The sequence below is a fragment of the Poecilia reticulata genome, linkage group LG16 (assembly GCF_000633615.1).
Source record: "Poecilia reticulata strain Guanapo linkage group LG16, Guppy_female_1.0+MT, whole genome shotgun sequence".
NCBI classification, from domain to species: Eukaryota; Metazoa; Chordata; class Actinopteri; order Cyprinodontiformes; family Poeciliidae; genus Poecilia; species Poecilia reticulata.
This window is the reverse complement of record NC_024346.1, coordinates 21,032,742-21,060,054: the sequence shown is the minus strand read 5'-3', so window position 1 is coordinate 21,060,054 and position 27,313 is coordinate 21,032,742. Positions and strand designations below refer to the sequence as shown.

General features: G+C 38.2%; 1 protein-coding gene across 4 annotated transcripts in view; it reads left to right on the top strand.

The window, feature by feature from the left end:
* The window catches only part of LOC103478394 (F-actin-uncapping protein LRRC16A), a 58,684-nt gene that overhangs the window by 18,239 nt on the left and 13,132 nt on the right, over positions 1-27,313 (top strand). For 2 of the 4 annotated variants that reach the window (XM_008432215.2, XM_008432218.2), the window contains exons 3-21: positions 3,470-3,520; positions 8,458-8,517; positions 10,025-10,146; positions 10,759-10,853; positions 11,046-11,116; positions 11,282-11,355; positions 11,560-11,635; positions 14,754-14,842; positions 15,198-15,292; positions 16,419-16,505; positions 17,761-17,864; positions 18,781-18,858; positions 19,392-19,468; positions 20,709-20,813; positions 22,583-22,652; positions 23,546-23,557; positions 25,739-25,820; positions 25,921-26,020; positions 26,554-26,608. In XM_008432215.2, the coding sequence (XP_008430437.1) occupies positions 3,470-3,520; positions 8,458-8,517; positions 10,025-10,146; positions 10,759-10,853; positions 11,046-11,116; positions 11,282-11,355; positions 11,560-11,635; positions 14,754-14,842; positions 15,198-15,292; positions 16,419-16,505; positions 17,761-17,864; positions 18,781-18,858; positions 19,392-19,468; positions 20,709-20,813; positions 22,583-22,652; positions 23,546-23,557; positions 25,739-25,820; positions 25,921-26,020; positions 26,554-26,608 (1,503 nt within the window). The remainder of the gene's footprint in view (positions 1-3,469; positions 3,521-8,457; positions 8,518-10,024; positions 10,147-10,758; positions 10,854-11,045; positions 11,117-11,281; positions 11,356-11,559; positions 11,636-14,753; positions 14,843-15,197; positions 15,293-16,418; positions 16,506-17,760; positions 17,865-18,780; positions 18,859-19,391; positions 19,469-20,708; positions 20,814-22,582; positions 22,653-23,545; positions 23,558-25,738; positions 25,821-25,920; positions 26,021-26,553; positions 26,609-27,313) is intronic. The other 2 variants (XM_008432219.2, XM_008432217.2) reach the window with 1 other exon arrangement.

Sequence of the window (27,313 nt, the reverse complement as noted above, 5' to 3'; positions counted from 1 at the left end):
CAAAGCTTACGTAATGACGTCAGACGTAAAACTGCATTCAACTTAATTGGTTCACTTCAACTCAAAGTTAAACGTTTGTTTTAGATGAAATGTGTGACTTTTAAGTTAATTGAACTCATGAAAGTAAGTTGACACAACTAAAGCCAAACAATTAAGTCAGGTTAAAGTAAAAAAGACCATAACATTAACTACAGCCCAAATACACTTTTTAGAGTGTTGTTCTACTCCTCTGGGTCCTTTTATTTAATTATGGCCTCTTTGTATCTCCATCGCCTCTACTCTGTTTTGTCTCAGTGGATGGTCTTTGTGAGGTTTTCCCTCCTTTTCTGCTTGGCACTAGAAGTAGTCACTTCTGTCATGCTGTGTTGACAGTTTATGTTTGTAGCTGGGACATCACAACTCATTAATGTCAGATACGCCGTCCTGCACGTGAAGGACATTCTGACGACAGTTATGCAATAAAAAGCCTGTTGGCAGTGGATTTGTGAATTAATGTCGCGGCTGTGTGTTTTCAGCTCTCACTCTAAGACAACATCCTAAATAATTCTACCTCAGGAAGAATCAAAACTCCCAGTCGCTTTTTCCCTACTAAACCTTCAGATGACTCAAGTGAACTTCTGTAATTTTTAAAGTTGGATTCTTCCAACTTTATTTTTAAATATCTTAAAATAATAATCATACAAAAAAACTTTGAATCTTGCTTTTCTTTTGAATGTTGAATTGGTTGGTCATTGATCAGGCTAGTCAAGTTGAAAATCAGCCTATGCCAGCCTCCTGCTGAGCAATCGGTTCATCTCCGTGTCAGTGTTTGTGTGTTCTCTGTGCTGCAGGCCAACTAGACAAATGGTACTGTACAGCCGGTGGCAGTGCTTTTGTACATAAGCCACCAGTGTGTGGTAGATTGTGTGCATTACAGCGAGTGAGAGAGAGTAACGGCCCTCCTCAGCTGAGTACACATGCTCCAGTACTGCTGCCATCTGGTTGTGTGAGTGTATCTGAGGGCGCAGAGCTGGTCACCGTGAAATCACTGATGGATAGGAAGGCTCAAGGCTTAAATCCACTTAAGATAGTGAGCAGAGATGGAGAGAGGTAGAAGGGGGCGGGGGGCTGGTTCACGGACTGTAATGCCTTTGTCCCTTTGAAAGGGCAGATGGAGAGAGCACTGTGCTGGAAGAGTGCAGTGGGGCAGTCATGCATTGAGGGAAATGATGGGACGTTGGCAAGCTGGAGAAAAACACAAGTTGTATTGGCAAACTCATCTGAAGGGAATACAACATTTAAACAAGTTGGTTTCTATTGTCGTTGATGTTCTCTGGCAATGATCTCCTACAACAAATGACATTACTTGTCTATTTGTAATTATAAATGGTTCATATCGATATGCCAATCAGTTGGCTTCTGATTGAAGTTGGTGAATTTGGTTGTATTTCCCTATCTAATAAATGCATTTTAAAATAATTTAATTAATCAGAAAGCAGAATTGGCTTTGATGCAGCTTAAGTTGAGTAAAGATCGGATAAAGTTTAGGGTTTTGTGCGTTTTTGTGTAAATTGGGACAATCTCAAACACCTTTGCATTTTTCTACTAGATTTAGCACCCCGTCTACAAATGACTCAAAAAACATTATTTGCCTTAATTTTCATTGTTCTTTTCAATAACACACAGCTTAAACCAGAGGAAACCTGTAGCAACAATTTGAAAAGCTGCAAGGTGTCTTAGATCTGAATGGGTTAAGAGAAAAACCGTGGCATTTCTGCATGGCAATCACCGAATGTCCAAGACTAGAATAAAACAAATAATTGTCAAAAAGCTTTTCCGCTGAGCTTCACATATCCCGACATCATATTCTAATTTACATGAGTGCTTTGTGAAACAATAGCAAAAATAAATGCTTATAACTTGCATGAAGAAGTGAATGGTTCAAAAGCAAATAGATATGCAAAAAAAAAAAAAAAAAAACTAAAGAAGGAAAAGATTTTCCTGTGTGCATCAGATGCATTATTACTCAGGACGTCAATGCATCAGCCAACATTTATTTTTAATAACTTTAGTTTGTTGAAGGACAGATGAAGATTATGAAGGTCTACTGATTAGTTTTGCATCCATTTCTTCCTTTTTATTTTTGATTTCAGTTACAAATCTAGTTGCCAAACATTTAAAAACATCTAAAGATGAAAAGTGCAAATATCAGATTTGTTTTTCTGGCTAAATGATATCCGAGTAAATCCATCATTAAAACACGTGAATGATCTGCCAGATAACTACTTGTTAAAAGAAAAATAAACAAAAAGTAAATAAATTATTCTCCAAACTGACATGCTCATTTTGTGATAATTAAGCAGGCTTATTTACATTTCAATGTGGTGCTAGATATCATCTTGCTCTGTCAGATTCCCTCTCCTTGCAGCCACACAGCATGTAAGGTCCACAGTGCAGGAATGAGACGTAGTGCACGGAGAGGAAAGGCTGAGCAGACCAGTCGTGACTCTTGCTCTTTAGAAGAGGTTATCTTTGGCCACACAGGCCTGGCTGTCTCCCTCCATCACATCAAAACATGCAAACGCTGCCTGTGGAGCCGACCCGCACAGGGCTAGAAATCACTGTCATCCTTTTTTAGCCTTAGTTCACACATTTCTGCTTCATTCTTTCACATCTTTTAGGAATAATGTCACTTTCTGGACTTTTTGAGTCCAGTCGTCGCTTTATGCTTTTGCTTTGCCTCTTTTCTCTTTGCTGGATTTGTTCAGATACCTTTGCCCTTCATCTCTTTTACACACTTTATTCCTTGTTTTTCTTTGAAAACCACCTTCCATGTATTCTTTCTCTCAAGTCTGGTGTTTGCTGATAACTGGAAGCTAAATGTGTCTCACTCAACGTGGCATGCTCAAACATTTGTTGAAATTATTTTCAGATATTTAACAGAGATGGCTGTTCTGACTTTTTCTGGGAGTTGGGTTTGCTGACCATCACAAAATCTCCCTCTGCTTATAGTTACAGGTCAAGGTATATACCTTCTTTCTTTAAGATGTTTAAATTTTTTCATGGCTGTACCTTTATTTATGAATACAAATCAGTTATATTCATTGCATTAGCCATGATGTTTCTGTAGAATCATTCATTTCCTTTACCTTGACTCTGGATTCTCTGTTTGTTCAGCACGCAAAATCTTCAAAAAGTACACAAATATCTGTCAATGCATCACTCTAAAATGTGTTGTTTAAGGGATTTCATTTGGTTAACAAAGTTCAGGAAACTTCTAATGTTACTGGTTTGATGCACCGAGTTAAAATCCTTGTTTTGTGTTTTTTATGGAAATGTTTGAGTCGCGTGTCTGCTGCTCTCTGAGTCAGCTGGACATTCCTCTGTGTTCCTTGTGATTTTCTTGTTCTTGTTTCGCAGAGTGTATTTACAGCTGCTAATTATATACATTTCCTGCTACGCACTCGTTAATCCCTCTGTTCTCTCTTAGGCTCTTGCAACTCACCGAGCCTACCTCCTAACAGCACGCATTCCAGCCAAGGTAAGAAAGGCAGCAGGGGTATCGTCTTTATTAAAAAAAAACAAAAACAAAAAAAAAACTCCTGTGTAATGCACCAATTATACTGTGCTGAGTTAAAATCATTTTGGTCAAAATGTACTCTCTCATGTTAGTCATGAAAAAACATTAGCTGATACTTTTTTTAATTAAATAAACAATTTATGCAGAGGTACGTTTAAAGGAGATGCAACCTGGTACCTTCAGTATCTGTAGTGGTCATTGGGCGAGAAGCGGGGTACACCATGGATAAGTCGAGAGCCCATTAGAGGATCAGCATGTACACACACTCATACCTGTAGACCAGAAGACCACTTAACACAGCAGCCATGTTTTGGATTGTGGGAAGAAGCTGGAGTACCCTGAGAGAACCCACACATGCACAGGTGGAATATCCAAACTCCATGCAGAAAGATTTGAACTTGGAAGCTTCTTGCTTCTCCAAGATGACCGCTGACCCCTGATTGTTTGGTCGGCTTATAAAAGCTCAAAAATATTTGAATTTATCCAATCTATTTAAGTCTCTTTTGGGGCTCGGGGAATTCATCGATTTTGGAAGCAGAAAGCTTCAGTATTGACTTGCTGTGTTACAGTATGGAAACTCAGTTTGCTCCTGGCTGTAAATTCCGAGCTGAAAACTGCCTGTAGCTCCTTTTATTCTCATCTCAGCGGGTTTTCCTGTGCGAGTCTCTTCGATTGATGATTTGGCTCCTCTTGTAAAAAGCTTCGGGGCTTAATAGTCTGTGACTGCTCTGCAGCATTCACACAGGCTGTTTCTCACTCACATAATCATTCATGTCTTCTTCCTCCTCTTCCTCCCCTCTCTGTTTTTTATGCCAGGGTTTAGACAAATCTGGAACTTCCTTTTAGTATTTTCCAGGTTTGGCTATACATAGAAGAATAAAAACTCGGTGTTGAAAAATATTCATGTTTTCAAACTTCATTCACTAAACTTTTGCTTAAACGTTAAATGAATGAGTAAAGTGCTTTTCACATAGGTTTATGTTCGGTTTACATTCTTTGTCCTTGGATTGAAACATCTCATTTTAATATTGTCATCAAACTTATTAGTGACACCGAGTGCGGGCAGTGGTGGGATGTACAAGTTTTGTGTATCTGTACTTTACTTAAGTAGATTTAATAATGGGTACTTTCTACTTTTACTCCATTACATTTTACAGTAAGTATCTGTACTTTCTACTTCACTACATTTCTACAAAAGTGTCACGTTTCTCGTTACATCCAAGTCGCGTTGCTCTTTTTGTCTGTTAAAATGTGAAGTTCAGGGACTTAAGGTGGTGCCGTAAAATCCAAACAATAACGTGACTTAGTGTCTGTTGTCACCCATCGCCTCCCCCTTTACTTGCACGCGGAGCTCCAGACATGCGCAGTGGTTTCCTCTGAGCGGGAGAAGGTGTCTATCTAATCTTCAGTAATATAATAGCGCTGCATAAATCATAAGATATGGCGACATGTAAAATCAGCAGCGCTTCGCTTTCACAGACGGTGGGACTTCGTCCAACTTTTAGCGTCACTTCGAAGGAAAGCTTAAAGAAAGGTAAGATCTGTGGACGTGTTGCTATTAAAGCTAGCTGTACTGACTGAGGCACACATGTTGCATCTGCAATGAAAAAAGTTGTCACTCATGCGCTGAATTATTGTGTTGAGTTGTTGACTGAGGCGTCGCATATATGGGACAACGCTGTGACCAAAGTCTGCATTGATATGACATTCAGGAACGATCTGATTCTTCTGGATGGATCTTTACTGATTAAATTTATTTCAGCTCTAAGTATTTAATATATAGGTGTTTTATGTGAATGTGGATCTTTCAGATCAATTTGAAAAGCAATTTTGATAGGTAAAACGTAATTTTTTTGTGTCACGTAGCGCAGGGTGCTGGTCTTGACTTAGTCTTGGGTAGGTGGTCTTGACTACAACTCTGCTACGTGACCCACCTTTTCTGTTGGATTTCTTTAAAAATAAATGCCACTAGTGGCAAAAAAGTGAAGTTCATGTTATGTTAGGACAGGAGACAAGATGTTTCCATCCCTGAAATTATGATGCWCAGAATCACATATCTAAGTCTAAACCATGTTACAGAGAGTAAACACAATAAAAACATGCTTTATCTGTGGCATTGTTCATTAAAATGCCACATTTCTAATGTATTAAAATTAAGTATGATCGGTTCACTTAATGATATTGTATTAGCGATTAGGTAATGCATTCAGCAAGTACTTTTACTTTTAATACGCAAGTATTTTTAAAAGCCAGTACTTTTTTACTTTTACTTAAGTACAAATGTTAATGTGGTAGTTTTACTTTTACTTGAGTACATTTTTGTCTGTGTATTTGTACTTTTACTTAAGTACATTTTTTGAGTACTTTCTCCACCACTGAGTGCGGGAACCCACAAATAAACACTCCAGATATTTTAATTATAATTTTGGCATTTTCATTTTCATTTTTGGTGTTGCTGCTTAGTGACCAAGTCTGAATAAGTTTTATTCCATGTTTCTTTCTTTATTGGAAAAAGTCTGAAACAGTTCCAAAGCGATGCAGCAAAACAGAGATGCTAAGATATACTTTTAAAGCATAGAAATAAAACCTAAAGTTATGTTAAATAATATGCAGTCTGTTTATATCAGCCAATTAAACATAAACGATAAGAGATACTTGAAACCACAATTAACATAAAGAAGATGAGCTTCTAAGCTGACAGATGGGTAGTGGACGACCGACCAAAGAGCATTTGGTTCCTCCACGCAGCTCCCAGTGTGACATTTTATCCACTCGTTAGCTTGGATTTATCACCATTGACTTCAGTAAGAGCTGTTCAGCCATCAGAAAGCAGAAGTAGATGAAATTGCAAATAAAACGATTAAAAATCCATGCCGAAGGCGCATTGTATACTATTGTGTCACACCAAAGTCCAACAGTTGCTGTAATCATAGTTTGTGTAGCAGAATATTACTGGACCCAGTGGGTGTGACCAGTATTTGCTGATGGGCCTCAAACATCGAACAACGCATTTTCTCACAGGCAAAGTAGCAGTAATCGCACTGTCACAACTGGAGATGTATTGATAACCAGAAACCTGTAATACACACTTGACACACACTTAGCTGGTGTCTACTGAGGCCAATAATTTAAGCTTTTCATTGTACTATATTCACTGAGGCAAATGTATGCAGCTTTTAATGCTCTGCTCATGTGGAATAAACTGTGACAAAGAAGCAAGTAGCATAGTCAATAAGGTTATCTTCCCAGTTTTTTTTTTTTTTTCAAACTCTACACAATCTAGTGTGAAAACATGAAGCCTAACTCATTTTTTTGTGTTTGGCAACATAAGTCACAAACTGAGGTTTATTTCTTTGGGATTTTTAGTATTGTATCCTTTGTGTTTGTATTTATGTATTTTTATTTCCTTTTTTGAAATGATTAGAGATAATTCGATAGAATGGAAATCAATGAGTGGGCATCTATTTTTCAAATGTAAATGGAAGAAATTTTATTGTTTATATATTTGAGAGTGTGTTCAAAGCCATTGGGAACAGAAAAGCATACACACACACGCACGCACACAGACACACACTCCATACTGTAGTGAGGCAGTAGACAGACTGCATATCCTCTTCCTCTCTCTCATCTCTGTGCCAAGCCTGAGAAACAGAGCTCCCACCTGGAGTAGTCTGGTCTCGCTGCCTGGCCTGCCCTCAGGCTCTCTGCTGTTCGCCTTTCTGAAAGAGGAAGAAGCGGTGGAAAACTGTGCTCATTGTGACTGTGTGCAGGATACCCGTCTCGCATGAAACGGCTTATTTTGGTCTCTTTTTAGACATGGAAGTATTATGGAGAACCATTTCATCCAAAATTAAATAAATAAATGGGTGAAATAAATAAAAAAAATGGTTAGAAATTATTTTTTCATTCTTTTATTTTTCATATCAATTCCTCAATTTCCCTTTTTTATTTATCTATTTTTAATTAATCTATTTTTCATTTACCCATTTTCCATTAATTTATTTTTCATTTAACCATTTTTTTAATTTAGCTTTTTCATGAACCCAATTTTTCATTTAATTTTTCATATCGATTTCTCTTTTTAATTTATCTTTTTTTCATTTATCCCTTTATCCATTTAAGCATTTTCATTAATCTATTTTTTATTTAACCACTTTTCAATTTCCCTCTTTCATTAACCCAATTTTTCATTTATTTATTTTTTCAGATTATCAATTTCTTTATTCCCCTTTTTCATTTATCCCTTTATCTATTTACCCATTTTTAATTAATCTATTTTTTAATTTAACAATTTTTCAATTTCCTTTTTTCATTAACCCGATTTTCTATTTCCCAGTTTCATTAATCAATTTCTCATATATCCCATTTTTATTTACCCATTTTTTCTTTTATCTATTTTTTATTTAACATTTGTTTGGAAAATGGGGAAAAAAAATTCAATTTCCCTTATTCATTTAATATTTCCTTATTTTCTTATTCATCACATTCTATTTTCTCTGCAAAACTTAGAAGTAGAATAAATGCAAATGAGGAGAGGCACGTCACCAGGCTCGGGCGCAACTACACATTATTCAGGTGGATGTGAAAACATAATTCGGCGAAATTGAGAAATTGATATGAAAATAAATAAATTAAAAATTGGGTTAATGAAAAAGCTAAATTAAAAAATGGTTAAATGAAAAATAGATTAATGAAAAATGGATAAATGAAAAATAGATAAATGAAAAAGGGAAATTGTGAAATTGATATGAAGAATAATAAAATAAAATTAATGATTGAACTAGCGCTGAACTCTTGCTGAAACTAAACAGATCAGATCTGTTTTATTTATCTTAGCTTATGCTCCTTTCTTTGTCTGATTTCATACGTTTTTTTTCATCTTTTTTTTTTTTTTGCAGGTGGAACACTCCTTTAATTATCTGGAGATCCAGGGAATAGCTTCCAGCAAGCCGACCCAGGTACTGCATATTACCTATAGGAATAAAATCTTGAAAAGGGTTTTACATTTTTGGAAATATAGAGTAGAAGAAAAATGACTTATTGGAAATGGTGGTTGTTGTTTAAAAGTGAGTGCATTAATCTCTTTAAGTATATTAAAGCCACAAGATAAGATAAGCCTTGTGTTGTGTGGCTTGCAGATCCCTTAACTTTCAATTTTTGTCAATTTACAACCACATACTGTACTTAAGTTTTTATGATTGGAAAAAAAATCAGTAAATTGTGCTATATACTTGTATGCAGGCTTTCCACTGTATTTAGCTGTAAATATTTTAATAGTATTCATTTTGTCTGCCAACTTTGAACACAATTACCTGGTTACCCATTCTTTCAAATTTCAGAAGTACTGTAAGAAAAAAGGAAGCAAGAAATAAACACTACCTCTGGAAAAACTCAGTGTGCTGGTTTCTAAATTGAAACTCTCCAAGTATCAGACACAGAGTTCCTGCTCGCATACACCCACCATTTGCAGCAGCTCCTATAAATTGTGTGATTGGGAATTGATGGTGCTCAGATCTAATCATCATGTTCTTCATTCTGAGCTTAAAAAAATCTCAGCTTATTCACGCTTCAATTTATCCCTGACCTGGTTAGGTGCTAGAAAGAAAATCAAACATTGTTTTCATTTGTGTCAAATTGTAATGTTTTGGCTCCTCTTCATAAAAAAAGCACAAACATATTAAAGTTCTAGATGCAGATCATCTGAACGAGTGTTTGCTTTAAAACTCTCTGCTTGAAAGAACGTCCTTAAAATCGCAACACATTTTTAATGAGGAGATGAAATGAACAAATCCAGAAACGCACCCTTACAATATCTGAATCCTTCCATAATCTTTAAAAACTCATTAATAGCAGACATATCTAGGCTGAGCCCCCAAAGGCTTTTTTGACTGGAGCGAGTAAGCTGCCAGTCAGCAGAAGCAACATTCAGAGTACAATTTGTCACAGACCATCCTGTTTCTGCAGCTGTACCCCTGTCCTGCTCATTGTGACTGTCAGTTCTCTGAATATTTTGACTGAGGGTCTCCTGTGTCCCAGACAGGAAGAAATATGCTAATTCTGGCCCACAGAGGAAGCATATGTGTCAGTATATCAACATTTGCATAATTGCAGTGAAGACTGAAATCTTTAACAGACTTGGTTATGTTATTAAGCCCCTGCCTGTATCTAATAAATCCAATTTTGTTTATGAAAAAAACCATGATTGAGCTAGTTTGCAGTAAAATACTTAAAAAAAAAATCTAAAAATCATTAAAGTCTCATTTAAAAAAAAGAAAAAAAAAATCTGACATTTGGTCTGAGAAAAGAGGGAGAATTGAATAAAACAAGAACATGTTCTTGTTCATGTTTCCCAAACTAATTCTTTAGATCATCAATAAAAAGGACGAGCATAAAGGGCAAAGATTCAGGATTTTTTATTTTTTTACTGACTTGTATTGATCCTTCATTATCAATTTCTGCTTGTAGCTACTGGTAGAGTATGAGCGAGGCTCATTCTCAGTGAAGCTGCTCTCCACAGAGGAGGTGAACGATGTGGTCGCTCATGTTGGAAACTGTCTGCTTAGGATATGTCCTGGTCTACCACCCAGGTAAGTGTAGTCGGTGCGGATTTCTGTGTTTCTCTTTATTTCAGATGATACATTTTTAGACTCATTAGTCCAAAAAAAAAATGTTTCTACAAAAGTCCTTCTTTTGTGTTCTCGCTGGGTCATTTCAGCACTTGAGTTTTCTCCTTGCACAAAACCCAAGAAGGTTAAACTCTGATTGTCCATGTATGAAGTTTTATATTTACAGCAGTAAGATGCTTCTGTAGGTACTGTGATGATAAACCTCTGAAGCTGAAGTCTCCTTTCTCAAGGATTGGATTTATTCTCACAAAAACATTCAGCTAATCTAAACTCAAACTAAATCTGATGTTTAAACAGGGCAAGTGTCTTTCAAAAATGCTGAGTAATGACGTTCTAATCTAGTGAGCCTTAAGTAATACGCATTAGCCTTGATCTTAAAAAATATTTTAATAAATGTGGGGACTTTAGATGATAAATATTCAATTAAACCATTAGCAGATTTTTCTTTTTTTGCAGCATTGCAAAAGTAGTTAAGCAATCCCACTTTTATCTACAGCAACAGATAATTTCTGAGGCTTTCATCTGCTGCAACGCAGAAATGAATGAACTAAACGTTTTCACTTCTCTCACCAGTAAAGTGATGAAGAAGCTTTGCATGGAGCCTCCAGACAGACTGAGCTACCTGCAGACTCTGTGGGACAACAAGCCTGCTGAACCTGGACCTTGTGGTAGGATCCTGACACTTTACCTTAATTGCTGTCGGCCTTTAAAACGTAATTTTAAGAAGCGAGTGTGTGTGTTAATGTAACACCCCTACTAGTTGCTGCTGGTGTTTTTCTTTCCCTGCACAGGGCCAGATGAACTCTGGTTATATCAGTCACTCCACCTTTCTCTCCCTGTCTCTCTTTCTCTGCCTGTAGGTGGGTTTTCCCAGATGTACAGATGTGTGTGTGACTGGTTAGGACTACCTTACAGAGAAGAAGTGCAGTGGGTAAGTGTGGCTTACTGTCTTTTTTTGGTACAGTTTCACATCGGAGCTGTGCACCTGTCTGGTGTGCTGCCGTCTACTGGCTACATAAATCTGCACGCCGTCTTTTGAAGAATATGAGTGCAACAACATGAAGGTTGAATGTATTGTTGATTGTTTCCTCTGCAGGATGTTGACACCATCTACTTGACACAAGACAGCAGAGAACTCAACCTGCAGGACTTCAGCCATCTAGAGAACAGGTCATTCTTGTCTTTCTTTAGTCTTACTGATCAACATGTAGGTTATTTTTTATTGAAAACATAACATTTTGCACAAAATAAAACTGATATGCTTTGGAGGGATAAGATTAATAGTTTGCACCATTTATAAGCAGAAGCAAGTATGTCAATACTGAATGGTATTTCTAAGAAAAATTCACTGCTGGCTCCTCTGTGCATCATCAGGGATCTGGTAGCTATAATAGCAGTCCTGGAGTTCAACCAGTGGTTCACCAAGCTGTCTACTAAGGATTACAAACTGGTCAGTACCTGCAAAAATCATTCTTGTACTTTCCTGTTTATTGTTTGTTTGTTTTTTTTAAGAGGATCGCAGTTTTATTATACTGTATGGAGGGAGTGTAAAGGTAGTGTACTACACAGAGTCAAGGCTGCTGGCAGTGTATATATTTTTTATTTTAAAAAAATACACTTTTTAATATGAAAAGTGGAGACCAATTCTACCATTTCAATGCCTTAATTCATTTCTGTGTTTTTCTATAATTTTCTAGTCTAGTTTACGTTCTATGTTTCCCTCTATGTGTGATTTTTATATTCAGCTCTTCCTCCTCCTGTGCTGGACGATGTATAGCTGAACATGTCTGTCTGCAGAGAATATTTGCTTTTTTTTTTCTCCTGTCTTCCCCTGCAGTGTTTTGACTGAGGATCAGTCCAAATGTTCTCGTGTGATAAGACTCCTAATCCAAATGAGACAAAGGGGTTCAATGTCTGAGGCTGTTTCCCTCCCACCCCCACTCCTGGTTCATCACTCCATTACTAACTCAGCATCTCCACGCTTCCCTCAGTCTCACAAATTACCACACGCAGCTTCCTCTGTCCAAACAATTACCTCACACCTCCGTCACAGACATTTCCCCCCCTTTTATTGAAACTTAAAAAGCCGTGCCATGTGGAGACTGAAGGAGCAGTGGTTCCTGCAGGCATATGTTTGACTAGTCCTTTGTGGAAGCTTATTTTTAGCATGAGCCTTTGTGCCTCATTCATATGTTGGTGCAGATGGTTTTTGATGATGCAAAAATTAGAGAAATTCCATGTCATAATTTTGACAGAACCGGAATTTACTCATTGTAACTGTCCCTCCTTAGTAGATATGCTTTTATTTTTAATTAATAAATACTGTGAATGACCGTGGTTATCCTAAAGAATAAAGTATTGGTTGAATGAAGTTGCATGTCTATAAAGCAACATATGCAGATTATTGTGTCAGGGTTCCTACACAGTCTGGAAAGATTTTGAACTTTTATTTTGAACAAAATATTTGAAATGGTCTGTTTGAAAAGATGTCAGATTGAGCAGTTAATTGTACATTTCCAGGATGTTGTCATTGTGTCCTTTCCTGTGGTGTCTCATGTATGTAAGGGCATCACAAGGAGATGAGTGAAGGCAGGGAGAAAAAGTGGCGACACAGCAGACAGAGAAATGGCGAGGCCTGGGAGAAAATGACAGATAAATAAGAAAACAAGTCAGCGTTTGAAAAGAAAGCCTAGAAAAGACACAGGCTTCAGTTTTAAGTCTCCAAAACAAGAACGAATTAATCCTGCAGACTTACAGAAGTTCAGCAAGCTACGATTGTTATATCAGTTGTGTTGATAATCTAATATTTTACATCTGGAATAACTAAAACTGAACAGATATGTGTTGACTGTGAAGAGAGAAGAGAATGTTGCTGAGATTGAGTAAAACCAAATCCGAAAGCTGCAAGCCCAAATCACATTCTGACTACCTCAGTCCAACAGATAAGGAAACTCTGTGCTGTTCATTAGATAAACAGCACACGCACACAAGTACACACGCACACACACACGACAGTCTTTCACAACGAAGGATTATGCTGCTCATCCCCAGTTCAATCAGGCTATTAGTCTTGGGGGGTGATCAAGAAGTTGAGCCAAATTGAGATAAGAAGGGAGGATGAGAGGACTGCAGCGATAAGAGGACTAGCCTTCTGGCAACCTCAGGATTGGACAGAAAAACTGTGGAGGCATGTTCAGTTTGACCAGATGCAGGGTCAGGGCATTAATTCATGACCACGCTGCTATTTAACGAGCAGAAAATGGTACAATACACATGCTGACAGTGTCGCCGTGCTGTGCTGCTGTGACGACTGCAGAATGGACCTCTCTCTGTTTCCATTTGACTATTTTCTCACGTTTCACCCCCTCAATACTCATGTTTTATTTCCCCTCAGTTTGCTGCCATCCCTCCTTCTGCTTCTTTTAATGCTGATGGTTCTCCGGGATAGCTGTGTGAACAACAGTCCCCTTCTTCTGCGCTGTCCAGTTATTCTCTCTCTTTTCCATTATCGCGCCCGTCTTTCTCTCCTCCTCACTGCTGACTCGCGGTGGACAATGCGTCCCCTGTCTCTGCCCCACTGAGACAGCAGGCGAACAGAAGCAGTTCTTGTAGGGCTGATGTTGTTCATCGGGAATAATAACACAACATTCCAGTAAGGTTCTGTCATCCTAATGGAAACTGTTTGCTAGACTTTTATAAACTTTTATCAAAAAAAAAAAAGAAAAAAAAAAAGAAGCAATTCTGAATGCGTATCGATGCCATACAGTTAATGTCTGGCTGTGACGCGGCGCTCAGCGAAGTGGGTCAGTGAGCATCGAGGTGGTTTTCAGACTTTCAGCTGTTGAATTTTTAATTTTGCTTAAATATGAGTGCTTTCTCCTGTTGTGCTGAGACCACAGAAGAGAGGCAACTTGTTCCTCCGTGGGTCTGCTCTCCCCAATGCGTCTTTGTCACACATGAACAGCTTCAGGTGGAGGATTGAGATCTTGTTTTCTTTTTCACATTCTGCTGCGCAGTTTTAATTGGCCTGCACTTTTGTAAACCTAAGAGATTCAGCACAAGTTTTTCTTGTGACCTTGATTCTCAAGTTTTGATGTTTTACATCTCATGGGATCAATAAATAATAATTTTATTGACATTTTATAGAATTTGCTGGAGTGTAAAAAACCCAAATTGTAACAAATTGTATTTATTTTTAAGTGTTGATGGAGTTTGCCATATTTTCCTGAAGTATGTGTTGGCTCAAATGGGCATCAGAATAAAAAGGAATGGAAATAGGGTATAATTCAGGATGGGACATAACGTTATTTAAATCACAAGTGAGATTTGGCAATGTTTATGATTACCTATCTCAGTAATGCATGAAAATAAATTCATACACATCTCTTTTTAAGATTACAAAACAAGGCAGAATGGAGAAAATGACATTGATTGGCACTAAATGGTGGAATTGGCAACAGGGGGAACTGCATTCAGTCTGCAGATGCTATTCCACCCACAACACATTTAATAAAAATAACTCAGATAATCTAATTCTGAATATATTTTTTTTCCTCATGTGCCCTCAGTCTGCAGACGTATGTGAGCAGATTCTTCGAGTGGTGTCTCGATCCAGTCGGCTAGAGGAGATGGTGTTGGACAATGCGGGACTCAAAACGTGAGCAATACGTTTAATTTAATTTTGTTTCTGCTTTGTTTTAATTGCGGAAGAGCCCTCTGCCCAAGTTTGTTGAAGCGTGAGTATTTGAATTGGGGAAATAATCTAAAGTTCAAATAATTTGAAGTAAATTAGATCTTTTTTTTTTTTTTTTTGGCTTTGATGCAACAGTAAATTTTGATCAGATAAATTAACAAATAGATCATTTTTAATTACTTTTAGTTTTGTGTGATTTTTGTACATTTCTACTTCACATCGATATATTATCATTTTACCTTTGACTCTTTCCATGGATGAATGAATGTTTTACATTTCCCAAGAGTATGTTACCAATAAATCCTTTCACAACTTCCAGAGAGTTTGCCCAGAAGCTCGCTGCTGCTCTGGCCCACAACGCCGGCTCAGGACTTACTTCCATTAATCTTGCTAACAACCCACTGGAAGACAGAGGTACAGTCAATGTTCTGATCCACTCGCTGATTGATTCATTGCTGCTTTAAGGCTCCCTTTTATGCCTTTTGTAGCCTCTGCCATCATTCAGTGCACTGCTCTTATGTTACATTCTTTATACTGCTTTAGCTCTCTTCACATTTAAGGTAGCGACTAGCAATATGCAAGAAGGAATACCGAGCCCTCTTTTTATATCTTGCTTTTTATATATTCTATGCTGGAGTTATTTGCCTAGAACTAATTGTAACACTGTGGTTGGTGATGAGAAAACATTCAGAGTTGACAAAATATTAAGTAAAATCTAATACAAAGCACAGTGTTGCATAAAGGCATTTGAACAAATCTGCAAACAGCAAAACAGAAGTAAAACCTAAAACCTTTATTTAGTTTCATAAAATCTTTCCACCATTATTTCTAATATGCACTGCTTTATTTAACTTAAGTAAATAAAGCTTAATTAATGAGTAGTAAGTGGTACAATAATCAATTATTTATTCAATTAAATAAAATTTTACTTAATTTGGACATTTAGGTTCCTATTGCTCATTGCTCTCTAGTTTGAATCTTAAAATGAAAACCCTCTGACAGTAATTTCATTTATTTTTTTCTGCATCTTCACTATGTTTTCCTCAGCAACTGCCAGACTAACAACAATCTTCTTCTAGCCATTTAAAAACATCCAGGGTAATATTAGCTGGAAATTTAACCACTCTTTTCTGATTTTTTTTTCTACATTCATTTAATCAGGATAAAAATTAATTGAAATTAAAAATCTCAAGAACATGAATGTCCTGGGCTAAACGGCAGCAGAATTTGCAGGTAATTTGAGGTTCCAGGAGTCCATTATTTTCAATGGGCCTGAGGTTGGGGATAAAGAAGCTCAATGTTTTAATTTGTGTTTGGTATCGAAGTTATTGTTGGAAGCCCCAACTGTGTCAGAATTACAGCCATTCAGCAATTTAAATGCATCAAAATGAATGTAATTCCTGTTAAGTTAGCCTGCAAAGTTAAATTACTTTTTAACTTTGCATTTAAAAGTTAAAAAGTAATTGGCACATCCTGTAGCAGGTATAAAATAAACGTGTTTTTGTGTTTGCTTGCTTTTTTTTTTTTTTGCTTGCCACAGGTGTTTCTTCTCTTGGTGCGCAGTTTGCCAAACTTCATTTGGGGCTCAAGCATTTAAACTTTTCCAAAACCTCACTCTCACCCAAAGGTATGTGCAGTTTTCCAGTTGCACAGCTGTGGCAACAGAGAAGACAATGTGATGTTTGTAATAAAGCTGTGTTTTGATAGAGGCTTAAAAATGTAGTGTTTTGTGATGACTTTATTTTGAATTGTTGGTGCTTTGATTTCCCCTAACAGCAGATACAATTCATATCTTTGATTAATCTGATTGTGTCTCCTGCTGACTTGCTGCTGAGACTTATTACAGCACTAATAGAGTCTAGATGAAAAAGGAAGGAGACGATTTGCGTTCACAGGCTGTTTAGTAGCGTATTGTGTATTTCTGTCTGCATAATGAGTGTTCTCCGGTGCTTTTAACTTTAGTTAATTAAACTAAACGCCGTTTTACATAATGGGAAGTCCTTTCACTCATCAAAATGGGATGAACATTCAACAGAGAGTTTCGAAAGAACAAATGTGTCTGTCATCAAGCATTACATGCAGATTAGATTGCTGATGTTTCCCATGGTCCCTGTTCTCAGTACCGGACAGCCTGTCGGGATTCACTGCCAACATGTTCTGCTCTCAGGAAGTCGATAGAGCTATCATGTTTCCACTCTGAATGTTTGAAAGGTCCTGTGCTGCCTAAACTGTAGCCTAATTCTCCTGTCAAAAACTCAGTCCATATTCTGTGGGCCCAGAAAATCAATAGCACTTTTTAAATACCATTTTAACTATTTATTTTTCTACACGAGCTATATCCTTTTCCATCTGTCTAACATGATCAGAGGAGTCTCGGGATTTATGACCCATCAGGCTGTCAGGACATCACTGCTGAAATGTGTCAGATCAGCTTGTCAGTCATGTGATGGACATGGCACAAATCAGAGGCTGAACACACAGCTGCATCAGGCTGCCATAGAAACGGCCTTTATTTTTCAAATATAATAAACCACTGGGCACTTTTGAAGTGATCCAATGATGCATTATCTGCAGAGACGCCTTTCTGTTTTTGGAGTTTTTAAAAGTGTATAATGTAAGAAATTGATTTTGTGTAGCAGGACATTGACTTGCCTTTTGAAAACCATAAAAATCCAGAATCTTTTGTGTTTCCAACCAGACCCGTCTGTCTCCAGCCTTCACCTGCTTCTCATTTCCTCTGTCATTTCCTTCAAAATGCTTTCAGAAATGTCAAGTGAAGATCTGAGCATAGTGATAAAGCCAATCTTACAGGGCTGTGTGTGTGTGCGTGCGTGCGTGTTTGCGTGTGTGTGTGTGTGTTTATGTACGCGTTTGGACTTTAGGGGTGAACAGCCTTTGCCAGTCACTGAGTGCCAACCCAACCATCGCCAGCAGCCTAGTCCATCTGGACCTCTCAGGAAACATGCTCCGAGGAGACGACATGCAGGTGAATACCCTGCCACTCAAGCTGGATCACTAAATATAAGTGTCAAAAACAAAACAAATACTAATACATTAGTAATACCTAGCATGTTGGAAAATGCTCAGTAACTTGTGTGGCCTGCATGTGAGAAGTGCATCTGGACATTTATAAGTCTAGTAACACTAGACACAAGAACAATGTTTTGGAAAGAAGTCAGGTGCAGGTTTGGAAAAACAAGAGATTGGATAAATTATAGTTAACCATTTTCTCTAAAATCAAAAAATACAACATTTTTCTTCAGTATTATACAAAAACACAAAGCAAATTCACTAGTACTCAATGCGATTTAATTTTGAGAAGCTGGAACTGAGCATAGTAGATTGAACTGTCCTTGCTTGTGTGTGTGTGATAGACATGATGCATGCTTTCAAAAGCATGCATCATACAATCGGAAAAAGTGCGGTATACATTTGTATTCAGCTGGCAGTCACAGCTGACAGCTCTTTGTCTCTACAACTGGAAACTGAGATTTGCTCCAATTCTTTTTAGAAAATACAGAACAAGTTGGTTTAGGTTGAATGGAGAGCATATGAAGAACACTCATCAATGTTTGCCACATATTGTTAAGTAGATTTAAATTTACAGTCCCAACACATGAATGTGCTTTGATCCGATTGTGTGTTTAGAGTCTTTCTTCAACTGGATGGTGGATTTTCACACCAGAATAAAGTCTTTTGTAGCCTGTAACCCATTTTATTCCACTTTCTGCATTCAGCTCCATCCATCTTTCCATCAACTCTAAACAATAGTGAAAATATATCCCACAGAGGGACGATGCTTGATGGAGAGGTGTTTTTTTTTTTTTATGGGTGTAATGAAACTGTCTGTTTTCCACCAGATATAACATAAAAGTCTTTGGTCTTTTTATTCTTGTTTCTAGCATTTCTACAACTTCCTCGGTCAACCCAACAGCCTGGCAACACTAGACCTCTCCAACACAGACTGCGCACTGGATCAGGTGAGGCTGCACGACTAACAGAAAGTAGCCAAATGAAATGCATTTGTGTTGAGCAAATATTTCCATCGATCATAACGGAACGGCATAACAGAACACACAATCCTAAAACTTTCAGCATTTCTTTCTGCAAACTGTAACCTGCTGTTAGGGTTGTAGCTGAGTGGAAAATGACCTGCTGGCCAATGAATAACTTTGTTGTGGGAGGTGTAATCTAATTTTGCACACCCATTCAATTTGTTATTGCAGGTCACTGCACGATGAAGTGGTCTGAATAGCGTTGGTGATATATTGATGTGGGTCTGAGAGCCAGCCACGGCTTATTGATTGGTTTGAGATGTAGCCAGCTGTCGGACATTCGCTGAACTTATCGATTAAGCCTGAAATCATATTTTGTCTTTTCCACAGTCAGATGGAAACGTGGACAAATAAAACCGCTTTACTGTGAAAACTGCTCACATATTCGAACTCGCTGACATTTGAACGCCACGTTGCAGAGACAATTGCAGTTACGTGTGGGCTTTGTTGCGTTCCAGGTTTGCTCGGCTCTGCTGCGAGGCTCAGTTCAACACCTCTCTGTCCTCAATGTGTCCAAAAGCATCTTCCCTCACAGGTAAATGAATATCAACATTTTAATAGCTTAAACGGAATGAGGAAATTCATGTATCTTGCAAATGTTTTGTGAGAACTTGGGAGACGAGTGAGTTAAAATAACAGATGACCAGATTAATACTAGATTAACAACGGTCTGTTATTTCCTACTTTGATAGAAATATTTGGGCCTTTTTGATAAAGATTTAAATGCCAAAATTGGCTCAATATGAGTTGAATACAACTAGACAGTTGAAGGTCCTAAATAGAATATCTGGATTATGTTTTAATGTGATCTCAGTCTGGAATAATCTGTATTTTATCATTCCTTGATGTGCTGTCTTTGAGCTGGTAGAGATATCCAGGGTTCCTACACAGTCTTGAAATGTGTGGAAAGTTTTTCCATTATCATTTTAAAGGTCTGGATAAGTATGGAAAATAGAAATGTTATTCCTTTCCTCCTTTTTCAAAAACAAACATTTCTAATAATGCTTTAGTATCACAGTGGTTTTCACATTTACTTTTAACTAGTGATGGTTTTTTTTTTTTCTTTCTGGCTACATTTACACCGATTAAATATCCAACCAGACCAAACAGATTTTGGTCTTCAAACTTTAAATCCACATTGAACTAGACTTGAGGTTGTTGGTCTAAAATGTCATAAATGCCATGAATCTCATTATTTTTGCAGCTTCCCTTACAAAGCAAAGGTACAAAGTGTGGCTTATAGAATGTGAATTTAGTATAGAATACAACAATCCTTATCTGAAAAGTCCCAGAGTTGTAGATTGTAGTAAATAGGTCATTCAGGTTAGATTGAAAAGTTTTTCAAACTTCAGTAAATTTTATGATTCAAGAAGTGTTTGGAGTCAGAATGTTTTTTCTATATACTGAGAATTTGCTGCAGTTTTTTCTGCTGTTTATACTGCCACTGCTAACATGCTCACTATCACAGTGAGCAATGTTAGCATATGACACCTGCTGGCTACCAAGGGAAATTACATCATACATTCAGGGAAAGTACTCATGTTGTTTGGGGTTTTTCTCTCTTTGTCCTCATATTTTGCAGCTCTTGTTCTTTTTTAAATCCTCACGGTATAACTGCTGGTGGAGCTCAGATAGATGTTTTTCTGAAAAGACGAATTAAATACACACTGGATCACGGGTTTCTTCTACATGAAAAGAACATTGAAATATTGATGCTGGTTTGAGTTGTAGGTCACACTGATTTTATTTTGTTTGTTTTCTTTTGGGTTTCACAGGAAAGGCAAAGAGGTGCCTCCATCATTTAAGCATTTCTTCAGCAGCGCCACGTCTCTCAGCTCCATCAATGTGTCGGGAACCAAGCTGCCGCCAGAGGCTCTCAAGTGAGACAGAAATTCAGTCACGAGTTCATATTCATTCCCTTACAGCTCAAATTTGAGCTTACAGTGTCAGCTCAAATTCTTTAAGATGATTCTCAGAAAATACATTTAAAACAAGCAACTTCTACTTTTATCAGCACCCCTGGTAATGATCTACACCTTTTTGTTCACTCTAAAATAAACACACAACTAGGCCTGTCGCGATAAACGATAAATCAATTAATCGCACGATAAATTAAACCTATCAACCTCATTTTAATTATCGGCTTTATCGTCTCTTCCTGCCTTTTTTTCTTTCTATTGATGACGAGGAATGAAAAAAGGCTCAACTCCGGTGCTCTCCACTGACCCTCCCTTCCTCATTTCCTTAGTGTAATGTCCAGCGTACACACACCTTTGAGACACATTAGTCGACAGAAATCCTATAGGTATAACGGTTCGATCGGGTTCGATCGTGCCGTGTGGTGTCCAGCCACCTGGGCAAAAAATAATGGCTACAAGTCCAGTAATTTTAAAATCAGGCATTAATCAATGCTTTACTAGAATCTACCTGTGATGCATGTGGCTAGTGTCAGCGTAAAGTCCTGATTTAATCAAAATCATTGTAACCTATTTATGCCACGTTAGCAAAGAACAGCTGAAAACTTACCGAGTTTATCAACTGCGGTAGCAATTTGGCTCCAACTCCTCTCCTTGTCATTTCTATATTCTTTGCACAAAATGTTGAATAAATATTAATGTTGTTTCCACAAATCATCTCCGATGTCCGCTGGACTTCGTGTTCCGCCGTGTCAGCTGTTTGGGATTCCCCTCATAATTTCCCTTCAGAAAGCACGGTGGCGAATCCGCGCTTTCTGATTGGCTACCTGTCACATTTAACGTTAAGCTCCCAGTTGGTGAAAACCCCTGATTTAGATCGGAGAGGCCACGACGATCTACCGAACACACCACACACTACAGGATGTTTGGTTACGAAATCACCAGCGACAATCTTAGATCGGCCAACGATCTAAGATTGTCGTAAGGGGAAAATAGGGACAAAAAATCATGTAGTGTGAACTACTGCATTAGGTAGTCGGATGTGCCCGTCTTCTCTATTTAAATCTAGTGATTACTGAAGGGCAATATAGTATACAGACTTCATGATCTGCACTCTTTTGGTTGAATGTAGTATTTATTTCCACTTTGACTTTATGTTGTTTAGTTTTTATTCAAGTACGCTTTTTGTTAATGGAGACTGAGAATCCATTAACACTGGAACTGATTTAGTACATCAGTTCCACTGTTATGTGTTCTTTTGAAAATAAAGTGTATCTATCTATGGCAGGAAATCGCATGCATTATTAGTCATTTCCATTAAATCAGTGTCAAAAGGTCTTGAAACAATATTATCGTTTATCGCAAAAATTTTTTAGACAATTAATCATCCAGCAAAATTTGTTATCGTGACAGGCCTACGTGTAACTCAACCTTTATTTAGTTTTTAGGTGCATTGTGCATAGCACACTAATTGGTACCTTTGCCGTTAAATTCTCTTTTGTAATTAAGCACTTCTTGGGTCTTAACATCACAAAAGATTGGATCAGAAACTCCATACTGAACTGATTTTTAATCAATGGTGTTTTTTTTGTTATTATACAACAACTTTTTTTTAAAACAAAAATCTTGATTCATAAACACTAATATTAAGTTGACTCTGTAAATATTTAATTTCTCTTCTTCTGTATATTAAAGTTATTGCATTTTGCATTCACTGTGTAAACTTTGAACAGAGCTCTTCTGCTTGGCCTGGCCAGTAATCCCAGTTTGAAGGATGTCTCACTGGATCTCAGCTGCTGTGAGGTAAGACTGTTTTAAGACCAGGCGCACAATCACTCTCATGTTCTACATGAATTGATTTCCTGTTCATCTGCTCAGTTTGTGTCAATAAAAACCAGTCTAAATGATGAGTGTGCTAACACGTCCATACGATGAGAGCTTTCAAGATCCATTTGAGAATATTGGTGCTCAATTACATAATTAAAATCTGACTAGTTGGTGTAAACTTTGATGGATGAGTCAGAACACTCAACCATTGGAACCAAGGTTTGTATTTTTTATTGCAAACCTTTTTGATTGCTCCTGTTAGCACAAGTTTTGTGATTCCAGTTTTCATCAATTTGGAAATGTTTCTCATCCAATGCGATGGAGTTTTTAGAATGCACTTGAAAGCCACTTGACAGGCCAGTGGCAGCGCCAAAAGGCAGCATAATGGACTCGTTGGCAAACAGCAGGGAGTGGGTGATGGAGGAGGAGGGAGGGGTTCAGTTTCCCTCTGTTTCATCACAGGATGCACTAAGGCTTGCTGCCATCTCCTCTCTCCCTTGTTTGAACAGAGACAGATTGCCGCAGAGCATAATGACTAAAGATAGCTCATGAATACAAATTATACAGGATGTCTTCTTCTAAAAAATCTTCTCCGACTGAATCTTCGGGGTGAAATGATGCCTTTTCAAAGCCTGTAATGAAGCGTTCGACAGAGGCGGCCCTGAGCTGCTCTGAGTGAGCAAAACGGTGTGAAAAATCCAGCCTTTTTGCTGCTCCCTGCTGAGCATGTTTTGCATGCCAGTGTGTTTGTCTTTGACGAGTTTTGTGTTTGAACACAAGAATGATCATTAAGCATCTGTGGGTTTCGTTGTTGGTAATTGCTGGCTTGGCTTTGACATGCTGTTTTCTCCTCCTAATGCTTCTGTAAGCTTGGGCATTGTGTAAGTATCTATGCGCTCAATCTTATTTGTCGATGTCTCATTCTTCCCTCTTTTTATTTGCATGTCTACTATAGCAGTGGTCCCCAACCTTTTTATTACCGCGGACGGAACATTTTGCTGCGGCCGGGGGTGGGGGGGTTCGTTGAGGCGGTGTTGGTGTTCCCGCATATCCTGAATATACCCAATTTGGGTTGTCTTGGCGTTTTTATCGCAACCTGTGGGCTTTTTTCTGTCTGGGAACGAGAATACGACCTTCTGAATGTGACAGGTAGCCAATCAAAAAGCGCGGTGACGTAAGAACAGAGGGGAATCCCAAACAGCTGACATATAGCGCAACTGGGTCCGGTGGATATCGGCGATGATATGTGGAAATGCTTATTATTAAATCTAAAGGTCATTATTATGTGTATTCAGTTAAAAATGTTAACTATGAAAAAACATATTCACCTCCAAATCATAGTGCAGCAAATAGAGCGGCTGCTCCCGCCGTCTTTTATCCACCGCCTTTTCTTTGTGTTACGTCTTTTATTCAAATTACTCCACAAACTATCACTATTGCTTCTACATAGTCATCAGTGTTTGGTTATTCTAAATTCCCGCTATGTTGGGGGTTTTACTGGATTATMCTCTGGAATCGGGATGTTCGTGACTGGAATCGGTTCGTGTTGCTCCTGCCTTGGAGACACGAACCGATCGAACCTGTTGGACTTTTATCAGCTCTGTGGTCACAGAGATTTGGAGAATCGGCCGACAATTCTTAAATCTTTCCGACTAAACCAGTCTTGAGACTCACAAGCTCTACTCGACCACGGCCCAAACGCTCTGACTCTGGTCGCTATGCTAATGTTTATATATCCCTTCAAAATAAGATACAGATGTGCCACAAAAACGAACATTTTACTTTCATGAAAATTTTAACTCACGATAATGACTAACGGGAGCCCTGAGCTTGTTTCTCTGCAACGAGACGGTTCCATCTGGGAGTGATGAGAGACAATGACACCCGAAGTGTTGCTGATATCCACAGTCTGCTTGGTCTCTAGTGGCGAAGCAGTTTGAAGCTTCATTGCCTCATTACCAGCCGGTCGCCGCATGTTACGCAGAGCGGCTTGTAATGTGAGACTCACCTACCGGTCCGGGATAAATCCATTCTCCTGTCTCTTCTCTGGGCCTTTTCCCCTTYGCAAAGAAACTTTCCAAAGACATCTGATCTGTTTCTTACTCATTTTGATGTTTGTGGGCTCAATGTTGGTGCGCAAGTAACTGAGAGAATCCGGTTAAAGGATTTTCAAAATAAAAGATCCTCCAGACTCACATAATACATAAAATGGAAATATTTCACTATTTCTCGCGCGGCCCGGTACCAATTGGTCCACGGACCGGGGGTTGGGGACCACTGTGCTATAGCACTTTCTTCTCCTGCTGATCATATATTTTTTTACAACTTGGACAAAAGCATTTGTATGAATAAATCAGGGAAATCACAACTTTGTGGCAAAATTTCCATATCTGGATTTTGTAAAATTAGGACTTGTATCAGTTTTATTCTGAATTCTCTAGTAACTGTAAATTAGAAAAAAAAACAACATTCAAAAGTTGTTTTTTTTTCTAGTTTTTATACGTTGAACAATCATTGCAAACAGTGTGAGAGAGGTAGCTAATAAAAAGTTGCCATAAAAGTGTGTTTCCATTTCAGAACAAATGTGTGTCGGATCTGATGCACACAGCTAAAATATCTGTGCATGTTCTCTGAATGTCTGCTAAAGTCAAGCTCTCTTTCCCCTTGTTGCATGTTGACTGGCCCACAGACATGTCTTAATATCATAAAGAACTGTTCACTTTTACATGCAGGGTTTTCCATCTGTGCTTCCTCTGACCTTACGCTTTAACGCCTCACTGGAACCGAGCGGTTTTGTTGTTAGTCCTACATTGTAGTGGTTAAGTACGAAGTGTGCGCTGATCATAAAACGGTCAGACGTTTTAGTTCCTGACAAGCATGTCACAAGTTGGGGACGGTCAGGCTTAAAGTCGACTATCTCCGATCTCACCATTTAATTTTTTTTGTATGTTTTTATGTGTTGTTGTTATTGAAAACTGTGCAATATATGTGATAAGTAAGTTTCCTAATAACCACGCATTAACTCTCCCTGCCTTTTTTTTTGTTTTTGTTTTTCTTTTCAGCTTCGTTCGGGTGGCTCTCAGATCCTTGAAGGTTGCATTGCAGAAATCCCAAACATTTCCAGTCTGGATCTTTCAGATAATGGTGCGATGGCAACGCCTATACGCTTGTGTACTTCTGAGTCAAAAATGACCAAAGATGTTTGAAAAAACATCAATAAAAATGTAATAATCTCTCTGTTTAGGCTTGGACTCGGAGTTGTCCACTCTTCTCGTTTGGTTGGCCAAGAACCGCTCCATCAAACACCTGTCTTTGGGAAAGAACTTCAACAACATCAAGTCCAAGTAAGCATGCAGAGGAGGAGGGGGCGGGGAATATGGATCTGGATGGTGGAGGTACGACTGGTTGGGATTAAAATGAACTTGACACTAAAATTTTATCTGATTTTTTAAATTTTTTTTTCTCTCTCTGACGTTCAACAGTGAAGGGACAAATTGTCTTTAAAAACATACTAAGCACGGTGACAGCGAGATTTATGTGCTGCTAAAGCCGCTGAGGCCTGTTTACTACAACATGAATTATTAATCATTACAGGTTCATTTTTCTTGTCACCTAGCAAAACCCAACACGACTTGCTGCTCTGCTTGAAATGAAGGGCGATTCTGCAACGGAGGCAACATTTCAGATTTTTGTTTTTAAAAGTAATTATTACTGCACTTTACAATTATGTGCTAAATTAATGTGGGGGTTTTCACATAAAATGCACAGAAGTTTTGTGTTGTAACATGACGAAATGTAGAAAAAACTCCAACTCTCGTCTGTCAAAGAAAAATAATTTCCCCGTTTTTTCCCCTCCCTCTTGTCTTGTTTGTATTAGAAACCTCGCTCCAGTACTGGATGGCCTGGTTCACATGATTCAAGAAGAGGAGTCAGTAAGTATTTAATTTCTCCACCGTCTTCTCTGTGAGTCGCGAGTGTAGCCTTGTGCACCGATCAATAATGCTAAAGCGAAGGCATCAACGCACAGGGTTTGTGTTGCGAGTGTGTAACCTGCCATGTCAAGGAACTGTTACGCGTGAAGAGCCCTTCTCCCTGTGGAGGCTTAAAGAATCAGTCTAACCTTTCACAGACCCTCTGTCCATCTGCTTCGTCTTATCTCACCCTGTAATGAGAGCTGTAACAAGTTTTTCTCTGGTGTCTGCCCTTCTTTCTCCGCCCCCGTGATGGATTGATGGTCCTTATGTGCAATGAGTTCAATTTCTCTCTGGGTGTGTATGCAGCGAGAGTGCAGGTGCATCATCATTCGTATTGAGGGGACGGTGTGTTGTTACTGGTATATCAGCCGGCAAAACTACACAGAAACTAAAATGAATGGAAGGTGAATTAAGATGCTTAATGGAAAGATGTTCAGCGTGTGAACAGCAAGGAAATTTGCATTTTTAAAAAAAAAAAAAGAATAATCATAGCAATGACCAAATAAGAGAGCTCTTCTCTCATTTTTCTGTATGTGCAAGTTACTTTTTTTTTTTTTTTTTACTGCATAGTATAAGCAGTTAACAACCAGATCTGACATCAAAGTGATCGCTTGTTGAGATAAAACGCTTGTGTTGCTTTTGGAGAACCATACAGTTAATACA